Here is a 20161-nt window from a genome sequence, read left to right on the forward strand (position 1 = left end):
GGCTGTTGAAGCCTGCCTAGTCATCCTGCCTGGCCCCTGGCCACCGCTGACCACAGAGGGCAGGGGCGTCCAGGCCACGTGGCAGGCACCTCTGGCAAGTCTTCCCTCCTGACCCCCACACTGGCATCTGCCAAGACAAGCGCCCGCTGGCCAGGGCATAAGCAAGGCGGCCTGCTCGTGGCAGGCTGGCTGAGACCCACTGACTCAACAGCACCACTCTGTTTAGAGCAGCAAAGCCCATGTGCCCCAGCCCTCCCCTGCCCACCTCAGAGCCCAGGCAAGTGCCAGACGTGGTGTTTACAGACAAGGGGCAGGCGCACCAGCGCTGACTCCCCCGGGAGAGTACATGGGCTCAGGAAGGCCAGTATGCTCAAGGCAGGGGACAGGTGACCGCCCCTCTTCACCCCCTAGCCTTTACAAGCCCAGCAGGCATGCAGCCCAGCCTGCCTAAGAATAGGGCACTGTGGGTCCTGCCACGTCGCCCCGCCCTCCCCACTGGTATAAAAGCCTGGGCTGCAAGATTTAGCCCAGGCTCAGTCCAGGAAGGAAGCTCAGAGGCCACACGAGAGGGGAGCAGAGCCCAGTGAGATGCCGCCTGTGCCCGGCCCCTCCCAGTGCCCTTACTCCCTGCAGGGACTTCAGCACAAACACTGGCAAGCTTGCCCCCCACCCTGAAACACTGAAATAGAAGGAACAGCCTTTCATTAGAAAAATACCGGAGAGAAACAGAAGGCCACCTCTACATCGTGGAAGCACAGAGGGAAGCTTCCAGAGATGGGGTTACTGTGAGACAGGCACAGGCCAAGGAGCCAAAGGGGGGTGGGGACGAGCTCTCCCCCACAGCACCCCCAGGCCCATAGGTCGCCCCAGTCAGTCAACTGAAGGGTCAGCCTGCCCCTCACAGCCCTGCACGATACAGCCCAAGAGCACTGCACAGCGCAGGTCTAGGGAGGACACAGGGCGCCAGGAGGTACCGAGTTGGCCCAATAGCCTCACAAGGCAAAGCCAGTGGCACCTGGGTTACCCCGTTAATAGGAGCATGAGGGTCAGAAACCCCCAGAACTCCATCCACACGAGAGCACTGCCGGCAGCCACCCTGTGGCCGAGCACCGTCCACATCCTGTTGTGGATGTGGGGCCTGGGACAGGCCCGGCCCTGACAGGTGCAGAAGGGAAGGCCGAGGCCGTGCTGGGAAAAGGGACCCTGGTCCCCTCCCCCTCTGCCTGCTCCCCCACAGCACGTTCCCCTCTAATTGGAAGTGCTGTTTTCTTCTCTGAGATGAGGAGGAAGGCATCAGGTATGGGAGTTCCAGAAAGCGAGAGGAAAGCCAGAGTCTGACATGCCGAGGCCCATACTTCAGATTCCTCAGGGGGAGGCTCAGAGAAGCCATGGGGAGGAGACACTCAGCACAGCGTGCCGACCTGGGGACAGAGGGTCCAGACAGGAGCCTGGCCTCCTGCCCTGGTGCCTCCTCAGCATGGGAGTTGCTTGTGGCCCCCCACCCCAGTCTTCAGAAGGCTTGCCTGTTCATCTCCCTTCTTAGCTCGAAGTCCCCCAGGACCCCAACTGCTGTGAAGGCTCACGGACTCTCAAGGGTCTTCGAGGCCCCACATGATGTGTGTCCCTGCCCAATGCCGCCATGCCAGCCTGGCCCCAGGGACACACACAGACGGTCACCTCACAACCCTTGTCATGCTGTGTCCTTAGCCCCAAAAAGCCTCGGAACAGACTCCTCCCTCCCAGCCCAAATGTCACCTGAGACCCTCAACCCTCCAAAACTCACACAGTTCCCTACAGTCTTCCTCTGACTCCGCTGCGTCTATATGAGCTCAATGAGAGCGGGAAATGGGCCTGTCATTTTCTGCGACCACCTTGGTGGACAGCACTTGGTCCAGCATCAGCAGCGGTGTTAACACATGCTCCTGAATGAATTAATTTCTAATATGCAAATTAGAACAATTGCAAATCAGCAAGAAAAGCATGACCCCCCCCCAAAAAAGCAATAAATGGCAAAGAAAAAACCATCCATAAGAGGAAAAAAAAACTATGAATAGTCAATAAACTAAGAAGAAGAGATCAATTTTCCTAACTCAGAAGCAACCCCACAGAAGACAAGATGATTTTTTTTGTTTCTGATCAAGGACAAGGACAGCCAGTGCTGGGGAGGCTCACCTGAACCCCCCAGACACAGGCTGCCTCACAAAATGTTCTGGAATGCACAGTGAGAAGACCCTGTGACTGGAAAGTCTACTTCTAGGAATTTATCACCAATACTCAAACTCAGAACAACTTACAAGTAAGGAAACAGAAAGAAGGACTGCTTGAAACAAAGATGCTGGAACCTGCCTCAGCCTGTGTCCACGGGGGCCTGGCTGGTAAGGCGCGGTGTGGCCGCAGTGTGTCTGCACGGGGTGCGCGCCAGCACGGATGGGCCACGGCACAGGGAAACTGGAAGGTGCCAGAAGGTGTTGCCCAGAGCAGCTCCTTGGGGGCAAGATTTGATGTAGATTTCACTTTCTTTATAAATTCATGCATTATTGAAATTTCCCATATAATCAGAAGGGGAAAGAAAAGTTACTGTAATTTTAGATAAAGTCATACATGAAAATGCCAACAAAAAAGATGCTGATAAAAGGTGATTTTTTCCCATTTCTCCAAATATTCAGTTATCTTACTCTTATAATTGAAGAAAAAGTCACTATGTACATCCTAATAAAGATTTTTAAAAATGAGACGCAGCTAAACCTTTGGCAGTTTCCCAACAAGTGAAACACGCACCGGGCACCCCAGGACAATGCCCCTCCTAACTAGCCCCCGGGGCAGGAGGACCTGGAAGCGCTGGAAGGAGCTCTGGCCACAATGGGAAGATGACCCTCCACTGGCCACCAGCTGCAGAACACAGGCCCCCTGTCGAGGCCGCCACACCTCGGACTGCTCGGCACTCAGGAGGAGCCCTAACCCTAACCACTAACTCACTGCTACACAGGTGAGCTCGAGGCCCAAGGAGAGACCGGAGGGGCAGCACCCAGGACAGGCTCTGTAGGCACAACATCACAGGGGGTGGCCATGGAGGGCACAAGGAGGTAGCATCCAAAGGGAGAGAAATGCCGACAAGAACCCATGCCCTTGTCAACACTCATCCAACTGCCCTGGGGAACCTGAGAAGTGGGCAGGTATGGATGCTGCCCGCCCCCCCCCCCCCCCCCCCCGCCCCTTGCTTGCACACACAGCCGGGCCTTCTGGGCCGACTGGACCCACTGAGCCGAGGGCGAGAAGACAGGGCAGCCACCAGCGTCCGGGGACTTCCGTTACAACCACCTCGCGGTGACCTCTGGGGTTGTGGGTGAGCCTCCCTCTGCTGTTCCTGCCTCTTCCCAAAAACACGTCTTCAGAAACTAAGCAGCACGCACAGTGAGGAAGGGGGGACAGGACGGAAGGAGCGACAGGCGTGTTGACACCACTCACCCAGATCTAGGTTTAATGCGGCTTTCTGAAAACCTGAAGCCAGGAATTATTAATGAGGAAAGTTAGGAATAGGAGGACGGGGCCCAACCAAGACGGGGGACTGGATCAAGCCCCCCTGAACGAGCCCGAAGTGCCCCTCATTATGTTCCCCGTGGTTTCCTGCCAGCCACCCCGGCAGCAAAGCCTCCGCCCTGTCCTTCAGCGGTGGGCGGATGTCCCACCCCGGTGGTGCCAAACTCGGACCACACCCGCTCCCCAGCTGTCCACAGGGCTGCCCCTCCTCCCCCTCAGCATGTCTTCTCAGAAACTTCCTAAAAGGGGGTGCATGGAAGTAATCCTTTGTTTCAGAACATGCAAGTGAGAAGACTTTTATCCTAACCTCGCAGATGACTGATGGTTTGTCTGATGTGAAGCCCATGTTGGAAATCCTTTTCTGACAGTATCTTGAAGACTGTATTTTCTCATTTCTGGGTTGGAATTTGCGTTTGGATTCCTGGTGTTTTGTTCTGTCTTGTTCTCTCTGGAAGTTTTCAGAATCCTTTCTTTATCCCTGGTGTTCTGAAATGTGGGAACAAGCGACATTCCCTGTGTGGGGCACCGGATGAGCCTATTCAATGCGAACTCACAGCCTGCAGTTCTGGAAACAGGCTGAGCTGCTTTGATAACACCCTCCTTCTGCTTCCTGCTCTTTCTGGAACTCCTCTGTGGCTATATGCTCGCTGCTCGGGCGCTGACACTCTTGCACTCCCGGGGTACATCCCTGACTTTCTGTTCTACTCGCTGGGAAATGCACCCAATCTTACCTCTTATCCCTTGGCCTTTTAATTTGCTCTTGCATTTCTAATTTCCAAGCATTCTTTTTAATTCTTTGGATGTTCCTTTTTTGTGGCATCTACTCTTTTCGGGGCACAGAGTCTTTAGCCTCTGAGGAGATGAGTGATGCCCTGCTTTACGTGCTTGCTCAGAGTGTGTGCCCTTTTCCTTCCTTCCCTCTCTAGCTCAGGCATTCCTCAACGTGTCTGCGGGTCCCTGGCTGTCCAGTCCCATTTCAAAGGAGGCACCGAAGAAAGCATTGACGGTCCCATGTGCTTCACTGGGGGCCATCTGACTCCCTGGTGGGAGCATGGGGGATGCCCCCATGTCAGGCTCTGCAGGTCTTCTCTCTGAGGCTGCTCAGACTCTCCTTCTTCTGCCTGGAGGGTGGGGTCCTGGAGACAGACCGAGAGTGGGGAGGGGGATCTCAACACCATGGCTGTAGGATGTTCTCAAGGCTTTCCTTGCCTGACAGTGCCCCCTGGTGCACAGTCCTGTGACTCATGCCCTCAGGAGGGGTGGGGGTGGTCCAGCCGCTTCTGAAATACTCCTCCAGACCTCCAATTACCCCTTGGGAAGTTCCTAGACTCCACCAGTCAGAAGCCATTCTGAGCTTCCTCAGGACAGCTGGTCTCCCGCCGGCCAGGTCTCAGCTCTGCTGAGTCTGCACCCAGTCTACCAGCAGCCGTCCCAGCTTCCAAAACCAGATGCTTCCAAAACCATCTACTATCATCCCATCCCCCATCTTTGTCTCTGAGGGCTTCTGCCTTTCCACAGTTCCCTTGGCTCTCACTTCAGCAGGGCTGGGGAGGGAACAGGGTCCATGCAGAAATCCAGTGTGTCCTATTTAGGCATCAGGGCCAAGTGCAACCGGAATGCAGGCAGATGGCTCCTGGCTCCCCTTCCCTCGAGAACCCACTATGCTCTCCCCTTCCTAAAGACCCTCAGGAGCACCTACCAACTGAGGCCACACCCACTTCTCCATGTGTCTGAGAGGGGAGTGCTGAGGCGTCTGAGCAGCCTGGCTAGTGCTGGTCCATGCCCTTCCCTGGGTCCCGTGTGGGGCCCAGGGCCTCCGGCACACAAAGGAGCTTGCTGGCATTGTCAGTCCTACTCATGTGTCAGCAGGACTTTCCACCCAGCTCAGTGGATTCACAGAGGCAGCCCCTGCCCCACCTGGACGCACCTGTACTCAGCGGTAGGGCCGGCCAGCCTCAGGGGAAACACACCCTGCTGGCCTCCCCCAGGCAGCCCAGTCCCACCTCGGGATAACCCCTCCCTCTGTCCCATATGCACAGACAGTCAGAACACCATGGGCTTGACCCTACCTTGAGGGTCAGCGAGTTGTTCCCTGTCCAAGGACATGGGCTATATTATATACCCCAGTCCTGGCCCAAGGCTTCCAAACAGACACCGCTGTCTCCAGGGAGGTGCGCTCAGAGGCCAAGGGCAAAGCACAGACCTGTCAAACCTGTCGGGACCCTCAACCCAGAGCCTGGCTGAGGTTGCTAACTGGGTCTCACATCTGCACAGCAGGAGTGTGGCAGGCAGGGAAGGCTCAACATGCCTGCTCGGGAAGGGGGTCCCCTCTGACTAGCCTCAACTGCCGCTACCCACAGTCCACCTGCACAGAGTTCCGAAACCACGTGGAGAATGCTTGGGTGGCCCAGGGAGGTCCCTACCCCACCTCCCACTGCAGCCACAGGCAGAGTTCCTATCTTGGCAGTGACCTGGCCCCTGGCCCCAGGCCCTCATGGGAGAGTGGGCACAAGTGGACAGTAAGCTTTGAACAGGGTTACTATCTTCATGAAGAACCCTGAAAAGCTGGGGGCGCCTGGGTGGCTCAGTCGGTTGACCGTCTGCCTTCGGCTCAGGTCATGATCCCAGGGTCCTGGAGTCGAGCCCCACATCGGGCTCCCTGCTCGGCGGGAAGCCTGCTTCTCCCTCTCCCTCTGTCTGCCGCCTGCCTACTTACGCTATCTCTGTTTAAAAAAAAAAAAAAGAACCCTGAAAAGCAAATACTTAACTCAAGGTCAACCATGTGGCAAAATGCAGACCCCTCCTCTTGGTGCCCCCTTAGAAAGGTACTCAAACACTGGCACCTATTATGAGCCAGACACGGCTAGTCACATGCATGCAGCCAGGGACGAACACGCACCTGCTCTGCAGAGCTCAGAGCCCAGCGGGGAACCCAGCACAAGCACAAAATGGACATGTTCCCCTGAAGACCACCACACTGACAGGCGCTACGAGGCAGGGGGTAGTCACAGGCTGCCTAGAATCTCCCAAACAAAACTGGGGGGGAGGGAGGGGGCTAAAATAAGCGAGATCAAAGGTGGACCAGGGAGGACAATAAAAGACCTTTTTCATCTGGCAGAGAGTCCAAGACCGAACTGCCAGTGCCCCCCAGCGCTGGCAGACGCAGGAGTACATGACATTCCTGGGGCTGTGGGGGAGGGGCAGGGACAGCAGGTGAGCCACCGAGCAGGCGGTCCTGCTGGGGGCAGCACGCCCTGAGGCCTCGCGTCCTTGGGGCAGGTGCTGCCCTCTGGAGGCAGGCTGGCTATTCTGCAGTGCGATTTCCACCAGGCGTTCGTTCGGTCGGTTCCAGGCTCCCGGGGAGGACACTGCACCAGTGTGCACCCAGCAGGACCCCTCTGGCGCCCAGGAGCCCACAGCAGGCGTGTGGGGCAGCAGGGCAAGGACCAGTAACATAGCGTAACAGACACACAACACACAGTGGCTCTCTCCAGCACTGTGACCCCACTCGTTTTCATGGGGACCATCTGGCCCCAGACCCACCTGCATGATCACCTGCGCCCTCTGGTGGACACCGGCCCCTTCTGCTCACAGCCGCTCCTTCAAACCCTCGTCCTGCTCCAAGTCCCAGCAAGCTGCCACCAAGTCCCACTGCGGGCCGCATGGTCTGGACCTGCTTTCTCCACCGCAAACGCCCCCTCAGCTCAGAAACACAGCAGGTGTGCAGCTCAAGCCCGTGTCAGGAGGTCTGGAAGGCAGGTGGGGGGGGGGCAGGAGTGGGGTCAGCCTGCCAGAGGCCTTGGCAAGTGGGCGGGTGGGCTCCAGAGCAGAGTGGGCACATCAATCCCCAGCAGCTACTCGACCTCTCTGGGCCTCCTCTTCCAGTGTGTCCCGAGGGAGCCTCTGACCACAGCTCCCGAATATCCCCGGGGCACAAGAAGGCTGGCTGCAGGAGAGGAGGGTGCCTGGGCCTCTGAACACACCCTGCGAGGGACGGTCTCTGAAACTAACAGAACTGAGGTGACAAGGGAAAGCCTCCGGCGAGCATGGCCGTGAGCAGGAAACTGGAGTGTTCCCGCCATGCAGTGGCCAGAGCAAGGCAAACAGAGGGCACCAAGCACTAGCTGCGTCCACGGTCTCGCCACCTCTGTAACACTGCGTCCAGCCGCCCGGAGGGAAGTCCTCCACCGTGCACGGTGACCACAGCTAAAGGAGTGAATAAGAATCACCAATCAACACAGCACTCTGAGACCGCAATGAGCAAGTCAGAGGAAAGATCACAAAAACTCATGTCAGAGGAAGACATAAAAATAGGCTCAGCCCCACTACCAAAGAAACACAGACGACAGCGGAATTATGTCCCAGCACACTGGCGACCCCCCGCCAGAACAGGCCTCTGGCCACCGAGCAGGCAGGAGGTAACAGAATGTGTCACCAAGGGAGGGGACAGCGGTGACTCCCCTGGTAAAAAATCAGCAGCCAAGACAATGGGCCAAGATGGCCCTGTGACACTGCTCATGACCACCACCTAACCACCACCCACAACAGGAACGACAGCCGACCTGAGATCAACAGTCACACAGGCTGGGGGGCGGGGCGGGAGGCCCATGGCACCAGAAGCAACGTCCAGAATACAGTCACCCCGTTTTTGTTTCAAACAAACAAAACCAGGAGAGAACATTCCACGTGTCCAGATCTAGGGGTGGGTGTGCCCCTGAGAGGGAAGTGGGCGGGGGGAGATGGGATGTGGTGATCTTCCCCCTCTGCTGCTGGAAGGTGACACATATGTGACTTGACTTTGAGTCTCTTTCTACGAAGAAGAAAAGCATTACATGCAACAGCGCACAGCAGAGCATCCAGACAAACCTTCGTGAGGCAGGCAAGGTGCGAACACCTCTAATACAGCTCATTCTCTCGTGCGGTTCTCAACGACGCAAGAAAAAATGCCAAGAAACGCAAGGAAGACAAAGGAGACAGGGAGAAGTGCCCGGTAGGGAAGCCAGCCCAACAAGCCCCACTGTCTTCAGCCCTTCATCGCCAAGCTTCTGAAAAATCACGTCTTCACTCCCTGGCTCCACCTCCTGACCTTCCCTGAGGTTCAAACACTCGCTCGCCCATCCCTGCCCCCCAACACACACCAAAGCGGCTCTTGCTAAGGTCACCCTCAGCCCCACACTCTTCGGTCCGGTCCAGTGAGTGCAGGCCCCCACGCACCAAGTGCTCCCCACAGCTCCTCCCAACCGAGCACCCAGCTCCTTGGAGCCCAGCCCTGCACCTGCCCTTCTCCCTCCATCCTCCCTTCCTCTCCGCCTGCCCAGGCTTCCCCAGGCCCACCTCACACCTCAGCTCCACCACACGGACATACCAGGGCACCTCCAACTCACCATGCCCCGAAGGACAACCAGACGTGCACGCCTGCGTCTCAGTAACAAGGCCGTGCCCTGCCCGCTCATGTCCATGCGGTGCCTGGCCCCCATCTTCCCCCCCAATCTGAAGCCCACTGTCACTTCCCTCAATTAATTCTCAAACCCAGCGAGAGGACCTTGGAACAGGCTGCAGCATGGCTGCGCCGGGCTGAACTCCAGTACCCAGCCTCCTAGTAACTCAGGCAGCTTCCTACCCACTCTGTGCCTGTTTGTCACCCATAAAATGGGGCCACTATGAGAACCCCTGAAGGCATGCACTGAGGAGGGTAGGAACAAGGGCCTCAGTCCCCCCAAGCGGATCCTGACACCTTCTGGGACCCTGAGAGGTGTCCTAACTGGCCTCCTTCATGAGGTCCTGGCAACACAATCCTCTCCCTGCGACACCTGGAGGGGTCGTGGGAAAACACAACGGGGCCATGCTAAGCCCCTCTGAAGGCTTTCTGATGTGCTTAAAACAGGCCTCACCTCTGAGAGGCCACCTTGAGACCTGTCCCTCCGGCCTCACGGGAAGCACCCACTCACGCCCTTCTTGCCCACCACGCCCCACGCCTCCTGTGTCCTTCAGAACTCATCACCCCCCAGTGCCTAAACTTCACTGGTTTAAGCATACTTCCTCGGGATCACCCCCAGCCCAGAGGACCCTCTGGCAGCCCGTGCCTCAGAGGAGCTCCGCCGTGGGGAGGCCCCGTCCACAGCACGGTCCACACAGCCTCTCTGCTGCTTGCAGCTCTGCCTCGAGATGGATGCCGTCACCACTCCCATCCACGGCGGGGTCTCGACGGATACCAGCCACAGCTGGGATGGAGCCCTGGCCCCAGGGGCCCCGACGAGGCCCCTCTTACCATCCACTCCCTGCCTGGGGGAGTGCCAAGGGCGGCTCAGCCGGCAAGACTCGCCATGGGGGCCTGGCCCCGGCACACAGACTGGCGGCCTTGGCAGTGAAGGGAGGCCTTTGCAGGCCCGGCCACCCACAGGCTGATGCACAGCAGCAGGGAGGCCCGGGCAGGGCTGCAGGGGACCAACAGGCCGGCTGATGCTCACTCTGCCTGCACCGCACTAAGCACTACAGACACTGTGCTGGGGCTGCTGTGGTGTCAGGAACGCGGCCAAGCCAGTCATGTTGTGTGACCCCCGCTACACTCTGCAGCCTACATCCCGCCTCCGGAAGCTGATGTTTCCAGGGATGGAGACACACTTGGAGAACTCTGGTGCTCTCCGGTTCATACGTGCCACGGAGAAGAGAAGGGTGAAGAAAGGGGGCGATGACTGGGGCAGGGAGGGAGAGTTTACTGGAAGCAGGAAGTCAGGGACAACGTCCTGGTGAGGGTACATCCGCACCGAGACCTGAGTGATGTAAAGGGACAAGCCAGGCAAAGGTATGGAGGAAACAGCAAGTGCCAAGACCCCAGGGCACAGAGGAGCCGGCCATGCAGTAGGCAGGAAGCCAGCAGAGCGGTGGGGCAGAGCGGAGCAGGGGGCGAAGGCCTGAGAGTCCAGAATCACAAGCTGCCACGGAGTCTGGTGCAGCAGAATCCCAGGAGGCCCTGGAGGCCATGCCACGGCCGATGTGCTGCCACAGAAGGCCCTCCAGTGCAGAGGGGGAGAAGCAGCAGGGCACCAGCCACGATGCCATGCCATGGAGGTGGCCCAGGAGCAAGACGCCAGGTGCCCACAGGGCTCATGTGCATGGCCAGAACCCAGCAGACCTGGGCTGTGCCTTGGCGGTAGAGCTGACCTCCCAAGGTTTGGAGGAGAGAAACCAGAGACGCACGGCTGCAGCTGAGCGGGCCAATGAGCAGTACTCGCTGAAAGAAGGCCCACAGGGGCACCTGGCCGGGGAAACAGGAGCTCGCTTGTCTGAGCTGAGCTGAAGACTGAGTCTGAGCTGAAGACTGGCCACACGGGTGGAGACACGGGGGGCAGCAGGCACAGGACGGGAACTCGGGACACGTAGGAGGCAGCGAGCCTGGTCCAGCCAGGGCACAGGCACAGCCAGAGAAGAGTCCAAGGCTCACAGTCGTGGGAAGACAAGGGGCCTACGGAAGTCCTCCAAAGAACTCTCAAGAGCCCAAAACGACACGTCTAGAAATAACCCCTAGCGACTCGCTATGAACGCCTAGCAAAAGCGGGGGGAGCGCGGGCTCCTCCATTCTCGGACAGCTCTTAGAATAACAGCAACCCCTCCCTGGGAAGGCCCTCCACCGAAGCGGAGATGGGAATCGTTCCCACCCAACCCTTCCTGCTGCTCTCATCCCCCTTCACACTGCACCCGAGCAGAGGCCTGAGGCAGCTCGCTGCTCTGCTGATGTCTTCCCAGCAAGGCTCTGCACCTTGAGCACCCCCAAAAGGAGGAAGAGCCGCCCCCACTGCAGAACAAGACATGGCTCTGGCACTGGGGCCACCTACACGGCTGGCGGCTACCCGCTGCTGACGGCAGGGACTTCTCTGCCCTCAGGGCCAGACACCCAGGCATGGAGGAGCCCCCCGCTTCCAGGCAGGCACCACACACACCTGGGGGAAAAGCCTGGCCCACGGAGGGATGCCAGGCAAGACTGTCCTGCTTGAGAAAAGCCTTTGCGCATTCAGTGAAAGCTGGATGTTCACGACAGAGAATCATACCTGCACTAACAATGTGAGGGCCTCATCTTCTCCAACGAGTCCTGACTCTGGTTGCTGACCACGGCCTCATCACTCGGTCCCCACAAGCAGAGGAAATGAAAGGCAGAAGCTGCTGGGCCTGCTGAGGCTCCAGGGTGAGCTGGGGACAGGGAGTGGAGGGAGCTGCCTGGGAAGGGGCACAGAGAGAGCAGGGGACATGGGAACCCACATCCTGCCCTCTGCAGCCCAGCAACAACCAGGGACTGCGGTGAAAAGCCCAGGTCCTGGTACTTCAAGAGCCAGGGACCCCGACCCAGAGTGAGGCTGTGCTGGGTGCACGCTCTTCCCTACAGCACTGGCTTTAGGACCCCACCCCACAGTGGCGGTGGGGAGTCTTGGCCCACCCCAACCAGCCACAGGGCACAGATCGCTAACTTGGCAGCCCTTCCAAGAGGCGCCGCCCACCGTGCACGGCAGGCGTACGGTCCCCCCACCACGCACGCGCACGCGGTGCACACCCTCCATGGTGCGACACGAGGGTCCACGCACGGACTCCTGCGAGTGCTCAGCACACTCCATTCACAGGATCGTCCCCATCTGTCTCCTCCTTTAAAGTACAAGGTCCTTTTTCGTTAGGAAACAGTTCTGAGTTAGTAAGCCTGCATTTTCTCACATTTTAAACAGATCTCCTTGTGTGTGTGATTTTTCTTCCACTTCCTTTTTATCTCAAAGTGGAAAGGACTCTAGAACTATGTTTCTCAAACTGTAAGCTGGACCCACTAATGTGGGTTGTAAAATTGCCTTGCTGGGTCAGATCTTTAAAGAACACAGAACAGAAATGACCACTGGCGTGTGCACCAGACTAGTCTGTTTCAGTTACACACACAGACCACACACAGTGTATTCTAAGTCACATTATAAAATGAATTTCATGATCACAAGGTTTCAAAAGCGTGTTCTGGGACAAATGGTTGCTGCGTCTGGCCTATCATCCGGGATGATCTGTGTGGGACACAGGGCCTCGGCAAGCCCACCTGTTGAGACCCATCTACTGGAAGGTGTACATATTTTGGGAACAACAAAACATCCTTCTGCTGAAGAGGCCATTCCGGGCGGCAAGAGCAGCAAGCACGCATGGGTTGGCAGCAGTCCTGAGGAAAAGGGATTGCTGGGCAGACAAAAACAAAACCACGCTTACAAATAAAACCGATGGAAAATGCTTTTCAAACGCGACGCAGTTAAGTGTGTTCACTGAACCGGTGTTTTTACAAGCTGGCCATAAACTTTAAATGAGGTCTGCTATTTTTAGAGCTGCTTTTCAAATTCTGCTCCAGACAGTTGTTCAAAACTTCACTTAACAGAAGTTATTCCAAAACATGTCTTACAGAACAGATACCCCACCACCACCCAGACTCCTAGCCAGCTCTGCAGTCAAGGTACCCGTGGGTTTCCTTCCTGCTTCTGCGGGGGCCCTCAAGCATCATCCCATGACTGCATTCCCCATCCCTGGAACTCTGCCTATCCAACAGGCTGTGGCAGTTAAGAGAGAAGCTGCATCGGTGCGGAGCCTTGAGGCTCCAACACCACATGCTCGGCGGGGGATGCTACCCAGGGCCCAGGCCCCTTCCTCCCGTGTCCTCATTCCCTCCTAAGTGGTTATCAGGAAGCACAACACTCTGCCTTTCATTCAGGCGGCCTCAGCTCAGTAAAAGTCTGGGATCTGCCACTCTGTGCTTTGGCACTGGGACGTGGGCACCTGGGGCAGCTGCTCTCTCTGCTCTGAGCCCAGCACCCAGCTCCTGGCCTCCTTGGATCAGGTCCTTTCTGATAACCAAATCTGGCCCCTAACCCAGGTGATCCTGCTGGAGTCTTTCCCCAACACAGATGATCAGAAATCCTGGTGTCGCAAACCCAGGGCCCGTCCTCTATCAGGTTAGGAAGCTGTGTTCCCAACAGCTGCCCCAAGCAGAGCGAGAGGGAGGGAAGCTAGACCACTGTTCACAGGCAGAGAAAGAAGGAAGCTGAGACAGGAGGGGCGAGCCAAAACCAACAGCAGGGCAGCAAGGGGACAGCCACCCAGGGCTCCTCCTCTGTCCCGCAAAGCCTCCACAGGACAGAGGAGGACACTGCCTTGTGCTGCTGTCCTCAGAGAGCTCATACGGAAACATACGAGGAGTATCACAGGGCGAACGCACAGTTGGTTTGTTCTTCACATTTTATTGTATGATTTAATAAATAACTGGCCAAGGATGTCACGACCAATGTTACCCTGCCACACCCAGGAGAGAGCCACTCAGAGTCCACTCCGCACTCCCAGGTGCAACAGCACCAGGATTCTCCTTCCCAGAGGCCAGCCTGGGCCCAGGGGTTGCTGGTGAGGCCACACAGCCCCCCGGACTGCAGTGGAGGGCAGAGCAGTCCACTCAACCTTGCTGAGGAGGTGGGGTGGGCACTGCCGACCTGCTGTGAGCAGGCTGCCGCCGGGTTCCGTCTCGGGGCCAGCGTCTGGACTACAGTCACAAAATGGGCCAGCACCGTGCCACAGGGGGAAAAAGGGGGAGGCACCAGGCTCTCTGAGTAACAGGGAGTCAGCCCACTGTCGACAGCAGGTGCCCCTGGAAAGCAAGGCAGGCCAGTCTGGGAAAGGAGTCCAAGGCGGGAGGCAGTCTGCAGCCCCCAGGCCCCAGTGCAGCAAGGTCTGACGGTGCAGAGCCGTCTCACAAACACTAACCACAGCTCCTTTCCAAGTCGGAGCCTGGACAGAGGACAGAAGACTCGGCTCAGACAGAAGCAGCGAGGAGGCTAATCCAGACAACAGAAGAGGGGGACTTCTAGCGCACGAAACTAAAAAAAAAAGACATTTTAGGTGCTCCCCCCACACCACCAAAACAAAATTTAAAAAGCCCAACCAAACAAGAAAACTTGTTTTACTTAATTAGAAAGAGGTCAACAGGAAAGAGTGGTGGGTGAACTGTACTTGGTCACTGAAGGACGGAAGGAGCGACCAGGACTGGAAGGATGCTCTGCACCATGAGACGCCTGCCCCTCAAGATAAAAACCGTAACTCACAATTTCAAAGCCCTTCTAACAATTAGGAAAATACAAGCAGCCATGAGAGAACTGTGCTGACACATCAGAACTAGAGAGACTCAGCGCCTGAGGCAGAGGAGCTTAACCGTAGAACCAGGCCTCGCTGTTCCCTCCAGAAAGGCGCACGAGCGGCTGGTGCGCCTGAACTCAAAGACCAAGACTGCTTTAATCCATAAACTCTTCTTCAAACACGTAGGACTGTAAACCCTGCCGGCCACCCAGAGCAGATGCTAGGGAATCAACTCCTTAATTCTGAGAGCTGGTAAACAGAGGGAAAAATCAAGCATTTATCCTGAATTTCCTATGTTGATTTGGGATTATCTTAGGGTAACCAAGTCATCGACAGGAGGTCTGTGGTCAGAGCACTGCGCTCCAGGCTGCCTGGACACAGGCACGCGACCTTCAGCAATGTGTCTACACCACCTGCTCTCTCCCTCTCACCTAATGAGGAGAAACAAGACACCAAGTAAACAACAGCCTGTGCCCAACCCCGACCTCAGTGGCACGTGGGGACCACCATAGGCTGGGCTCTGCAAAGGGAGGTTTTCTGGCCAGCACAAAGAGAGACTCCTGACACCAGATGTGTTCTGAATCGCACTCCCTCCCTGCCCATGGCCACTGCCAGAACCTATCACCTCTTGTGAGGTGAGGCCAGACCCCATGCAAGGATGGCCTGGAAGGACATCCTCTCTGCTGGGCCCAGCACCCTCCTGCTCCTGGAGTGCGGGAGGAGGAGGCGCTCAGTGGCCAGGCAGGGCCCCGTCCCTTCATCTGTCCACTTGCTCTAACAGGGCTCAGGGTCTGTTTCCATCTCCCGGGCATCAGGGCTTCAGGGCGGCATCCCCAGTCACCCGGGGTGGGTCAGCAAGCCGGAGAAGGCACGGCCACGGTATCCTGAGCTGCCACAGTAGCCCACTACAAACCACAGCTCCCTTCACCAAGTGGCTGCTTTGATGCCCCAGGCCCCAGCCTCTCAGACAGCTCTGCAGGGGCCTGGGTGACTCACCTCCACACAGGGTGCACAAAGAAGGCAGCCTCAGGGCTCTTCTCACTAAAGCCCGACCCAGGAGCCCCATGCCCTTGCGGGGGCCCCTCCAAGACAGATGTGGTCAGGCAGGTCTGTGCTCCCCGGGGCCTGGGGTCCCTGGCGAGAGGTTGGGTGAAGGCAGCAGAGGAGGCTGAGGCGGCCCAGTGCATGGGGCTCTGTGTACCCACGGGACATGCACCGCCGGGCACCTACCCTGGGCCAGCCCTAGAGATCCTGGGACACGGTACCCAAGAATTCACTGCCCTGCCTCCAAGGGGATGGCCAGCAAGTGGAGCCGACAGAAAGGAACAGAGGCTGGAGAGAACCCAGCACACCACGGGACCTGAGCAAGACACTGGGGCTGGGACCTGGAACCTTTTTGTCCTGGGCAGCCTCGGCCACCTTCCTGGGGAAACGGAAGACAGGCTGTGGCACTGATGCGGACGCTGCCCCAGGAGAGGGGGAGGCTACTGGTGGGGCCCGGCGAGAGTTCCGGAAATCTGTAGGGGGAACACCACAGGGCTTCACGTGGGCCTCACGACAAAAGAACAGATTTGTTTTAGGAAGGGACGCCAGAGCCCAGGTTCACCTAAGGTCATGGTGAAAAGGAAGCTCACTGGAGCAAAGACGAGCTCTAGAAAGTCCCAACTGACTCCTTCCACTCTTTGCACTGCCCAGACTCAAGCATCTCCAACCTCACAGCTGAGGTGAGCAACACAAAAGCCAGAGGGATGACTGCAGATGAGCAGCAAAGGAGATCTGATGTTCTTTCTCAACAGCTTGAAACAAAATACTACTGAGCAGCAGAGACATGAAAAGCAAGGATCCTACTGATTTTCATTAATAAAGGTGGCTTTAAAAATCTCCCGGAGGAGACCCAGGCTGTGACAAACACGCAACGAATACACTTATCTGGGAACACCTACTACTTTGTGTGTTACTGTGCCTTTGACCCCAGAGTCGGCCACCAAACTTCTCCCACAGGTCCCATCCATTCCCTTTCCCTGCCTCCCAGGAAGGGTCTGGTCTCTGTGGCCTCAAGAGCTAGAGGGTGGACACACACCTCCACGTCAGTGAGGCTTCTGGAGGGCAGACCGGCTTGCTGACCCCCAGAGACCTGGCCCTCCAGGCCCTCCACCCCCGCCTGGACTCTGCTCCACGGGCTTCAGAAGCTAGCAAGCCCTGAACTGTTTTGTGTTTTTTTAAAGATTATATTTATTTTTTGCGGGGCGCCTGGGTGGCTCAGTTGGTTAAGCGACTGCCTTCAGCTCAGGTCATGATCCTGGAGTCCCGGGATCGAGTCCCGCATCGGGCTCCCTGCTCAGCGGGGGGTCTGCTTCTCCCTCTGACCCTCCTCCCTCTCATGCTGTCTCTCATTCTCTCTCTCTCAAATAAATAAATAAAATCTTTAAAAAAAAAAAAAGATTATATTTATTTTTTGGGAGAGAGAGTGAGAGCGAGAGAGCAGAAGCAGGGGGAGCGGCAGAGGGAGAAGCAGGCTCCCCGCAGAGCAGGGTGCCCGACGTGGGGCCTGATCCCAGGACCCTGGGGTCCTTCACCGACTGAGCCACCCAGGTGCCCCACCCTTGGACTGTTTCTCACCCCGATACCACATCGCCCTCACCTCTGCCTCCCCCTTCCCTGTGGCTCTTATCCAGTGACTTCAGATCCTGTTTCTCAGCTACACTGAGTGGGGCAGAGCCAGTGGCCTCCTTTACTGCGCCCTTTAGTGCAGTGGGGCTAAGCGCCTTCACGTGAAAATATGTTCTGTCTTATTTTGGGTTGAAGAAGCAAGTCACTCTCAAACTATTAAGAAAAAAAATATGTGGGGGGGGAGGGGAGGGGTGCAGGGTAGAGGGAGGGAACGAGAGCGCACACCTGAGTGTGATGTTTGGGAGTCTGAGTGGAGTGTTAGAAAGTACTGAAAGTATTTTTGCAACCTCTCTAACTGTAAAATTACTGCAAATAAAATCTAAACAGCGGCAGCTGGGGGTGGGAGAGCGGCTCACGTCCAGAGGAGCAGGAGCTCCCCGGACAGTCGGGTTCTCAAAGCAACACCAGGGACTGGAAGCCAGTGGACGAACAACTAAAATGGGCAGGAAGAAAGCCAAGCAAAACTGCCCCATGCAGTGAAAACATGTGTCAAGAACAGAGGCAGTTTCAGGCCGACAAAGATGGGGAGCCCCTCACCAGTGGCCCAACACTGAAGAAAGAAAATGGAAGGGAATCCTTCAGGAGGGAGAAAACCAGCAATGGAAGGGAGCAACAAAAGCAGCAGATCCACAGAAATCTGCTATCAAGAAAATACACGGGGCGCCTGGGTGGCTCAGATGGTTAAGCGTCTGCCTTCGGCCCAGGTCATGATCCCAGGGTCCTGGGATCGAGTCCCGCATCGGGCTCCCGGCTCGGCGGGGAGCCTGCTTCTCCCTCTGACCCTCTCCCCTCTCATGCTGTTTCTCTCTCGCTTGCTCTCTAAAAAATAAATAAAATCTTTAAAAAAAAAAAAAAAAAAAAGAAAATACACACATCTAAATAATTACCAAGCATATGAACCAGAGATAACACTTTCGGGGTTACAACGTATTAAGTGAATGAGCGTGTCCGTGAGTGCACACGAGTCCCACGACCGCACAAGGGTCTGAGGTCTGGGTGCTGCAGGGAGGGGGACAAAGCGGCTCATTAGCATCAGGCATTAAGTTTAGGGTCTGCGTTGTACGTAACCTCTAGGAGAAAGGAACGTGAGCGCATAGCTCCCAAAGCAGAGGGGGTTAGGAGGAGGTAGGATTTAAAAGAATAAGAGGTGCCCCGGTGGCACAGTCGGTTAAGTGTCTAACTCCTGATTTCAGCTCAGCTCACCATCTCAGGGTCGTGTGCCCGAGCCCCACGTCGGACCCCATGCTGGGCATGGAGCCTGCTTGGGATCCTCTCTCCCTCTGCCCCTCCCCCGCAAAAAATAAAAAATTAAAGAATAATAATAAGCATATTCAAATGAAAGGCAGACGAGCAGCACTGCGGGCAGGCCTGGCGAGGTGGATGGTCTGCCCACACATCCGGCCACCACCATACACATTAAGGGGAAATGGGCTAAAAGGAAAAGCCGATCCGTGTGTCACCCACTTACGTGACCATTACCAGACCTAGGAGGTCTGCCATGTGCAGTGCAGAGCCTTGGGGCAGCCCCCCTCCAGGACTCTCCCGCCTGTTTCCTGCTCTTCCTTGAGGTCTGGCTGCACCCCTTTCGCCTGTGCCGCGGGCCACACGTTTCCCCGGGGCGTTGGCCTTTTCATTCTTCCGGGGCTATCTTTTGATGAACAGAGCTTCTTAGTCTTAATGTAAACCAAATTCTCTTTCCCTTTATGATCAGCACTTCCTGGCCCTATTCAGGAAAACCGTTCTTAACCCAAAGGCCAAGAATAGCATCTTCTGTGTTATCTTCCAGAACAGTGCCGTCCGAGAGAAATACACCACAAGTCACAAACACCAGCCACATCTATAATTTCAGATTTTCTAGAAGTCACATTAGAGAGTAAAAGGAAACAGGTGAAATTAATTTTTTACTAATTCTGCCCAAGTTATCGTCAACGTGTCATAGATGACATAAAAACATTTTACGTTATTTTTTCCCAACGTCTAGGTGTCGTACACTTCCACACATCTGAAGTGCTTGGTGAGCACGCATGGCTCTAGAACTTTTATATCTACACTCTTCCTGGCTCAATTATTCTTTGTATGGTGTGAAGTATGGACAAAGTTTTTTGTTTTGTTTTGTTTTTTACTATATGGATACGCAGTCGACCCAGCATGCTTTATTACAGAGACTCTCTGGACCTTCTTTTTTTCTCTCTTGAACAGTCTTGCCAGAGATTTTCACTTTATCCCTATGTTTAAAACATCAAACTCTGGCCTTGATGACTCTGCTGAAGATCCAGTTTCTGTCGCATCAGCTGCCGCTCCCAGCTCCCACCCTGCCGCCCGGCCCTCCACCTCCTCTGGCTTAGATCACTCTGCAGGTGACCCCTCCCTTTCTGATCTGTGCATCCAAGGCTCTGTACTGCTCTCTGGTCTACTTGCAGTCCACAAATCTCAATCGGTAGTATTTTTGTTATCTTTCAGCTAAAAATATTTTCCACTTTCCATTACGAATCATTCTTTGTCCCCCTGGTTACTTAAAAGTATGTATCCTAATGTCTAAATATAGGGAGATGGCCTCTCTTCGTTGTTGTTTCTGGTTGGATTCCACTTTGGCCAAGAACACACTCTGGGTGGCTGCACTTGGCTGAAACCTGTTGAGGTTTCGGTCAGTCTGTGAATGTTCTCTGAGCGCTTAAAGGAGTGTGTAGCCTGCGTTGTTGGGCTCCCTGTTCTCTCTATTGGTTCAAATGTGTGAATCATGGTTTTCAAATATTTACACTGGCTAGCATGTATGGTTAGGATACAGCTAAGCTGAGCTGCTGTGACAAGGACCCTCCCTTCCCCTGCATTA

The 20161-nt window shown here is 56.1% G+C and overlaps 1 protein-coding gene across 7 annotated transcripts in view; it reads right to left on the reverse strand.

Annotated features, from left to right (window-relative positions):
- Positions 1-20161, reverse strand: part of MOB2 (MOB kinase activator 2) — a 77514-nt gene that overhangs the window by 39139 nt on the left and 18214 nt on the right. Inside the window, exons 2-3 of one of the 7 annotated variants that reach the window (XM_054511769.2) lie at positions 7081-7285; positions 3845-4023 (exon numbers count right to left, since the gene is read on the reverse strand). The exons of 4 other annotated variants lie outside the window; for them this stretch is intronic. In XM_054511769.2, the coding sequence (XP_054367744.1) occupies positions 3845-4023; positions 7081-7086 (185 nt within the window). In that variant the 5' untranslated portion in view covers positions 7087-7285. Of the gene's footprint in view, positions 1-3844; positions 4024-4268; positions 4659-7080; positions 7286-20161 lie in introns of those variants that run through there. 2 more of the 7 variants (XM_064575991.1, XM_054511770.2) reach the window with 2 other exon arrangements.

Source organism: Mirounga angustirostris, unplaced genomic scaffold (genome assembly GCF_029215605.1).
Source record: "Mirounga angustirostris isolate CCGP_5_RB_7025 unplaced genomic scaffold, mMirAng1.0.hap1 SCAF_13, whole genome shotgun sequence".
In the NCBI taxonomy this organism is placed as follows: Eukaryota; Metazoa; Chordata; class Mammalia; order Carnivora; family Phocidae; genus Mirounga; species Mirounga angustirostris.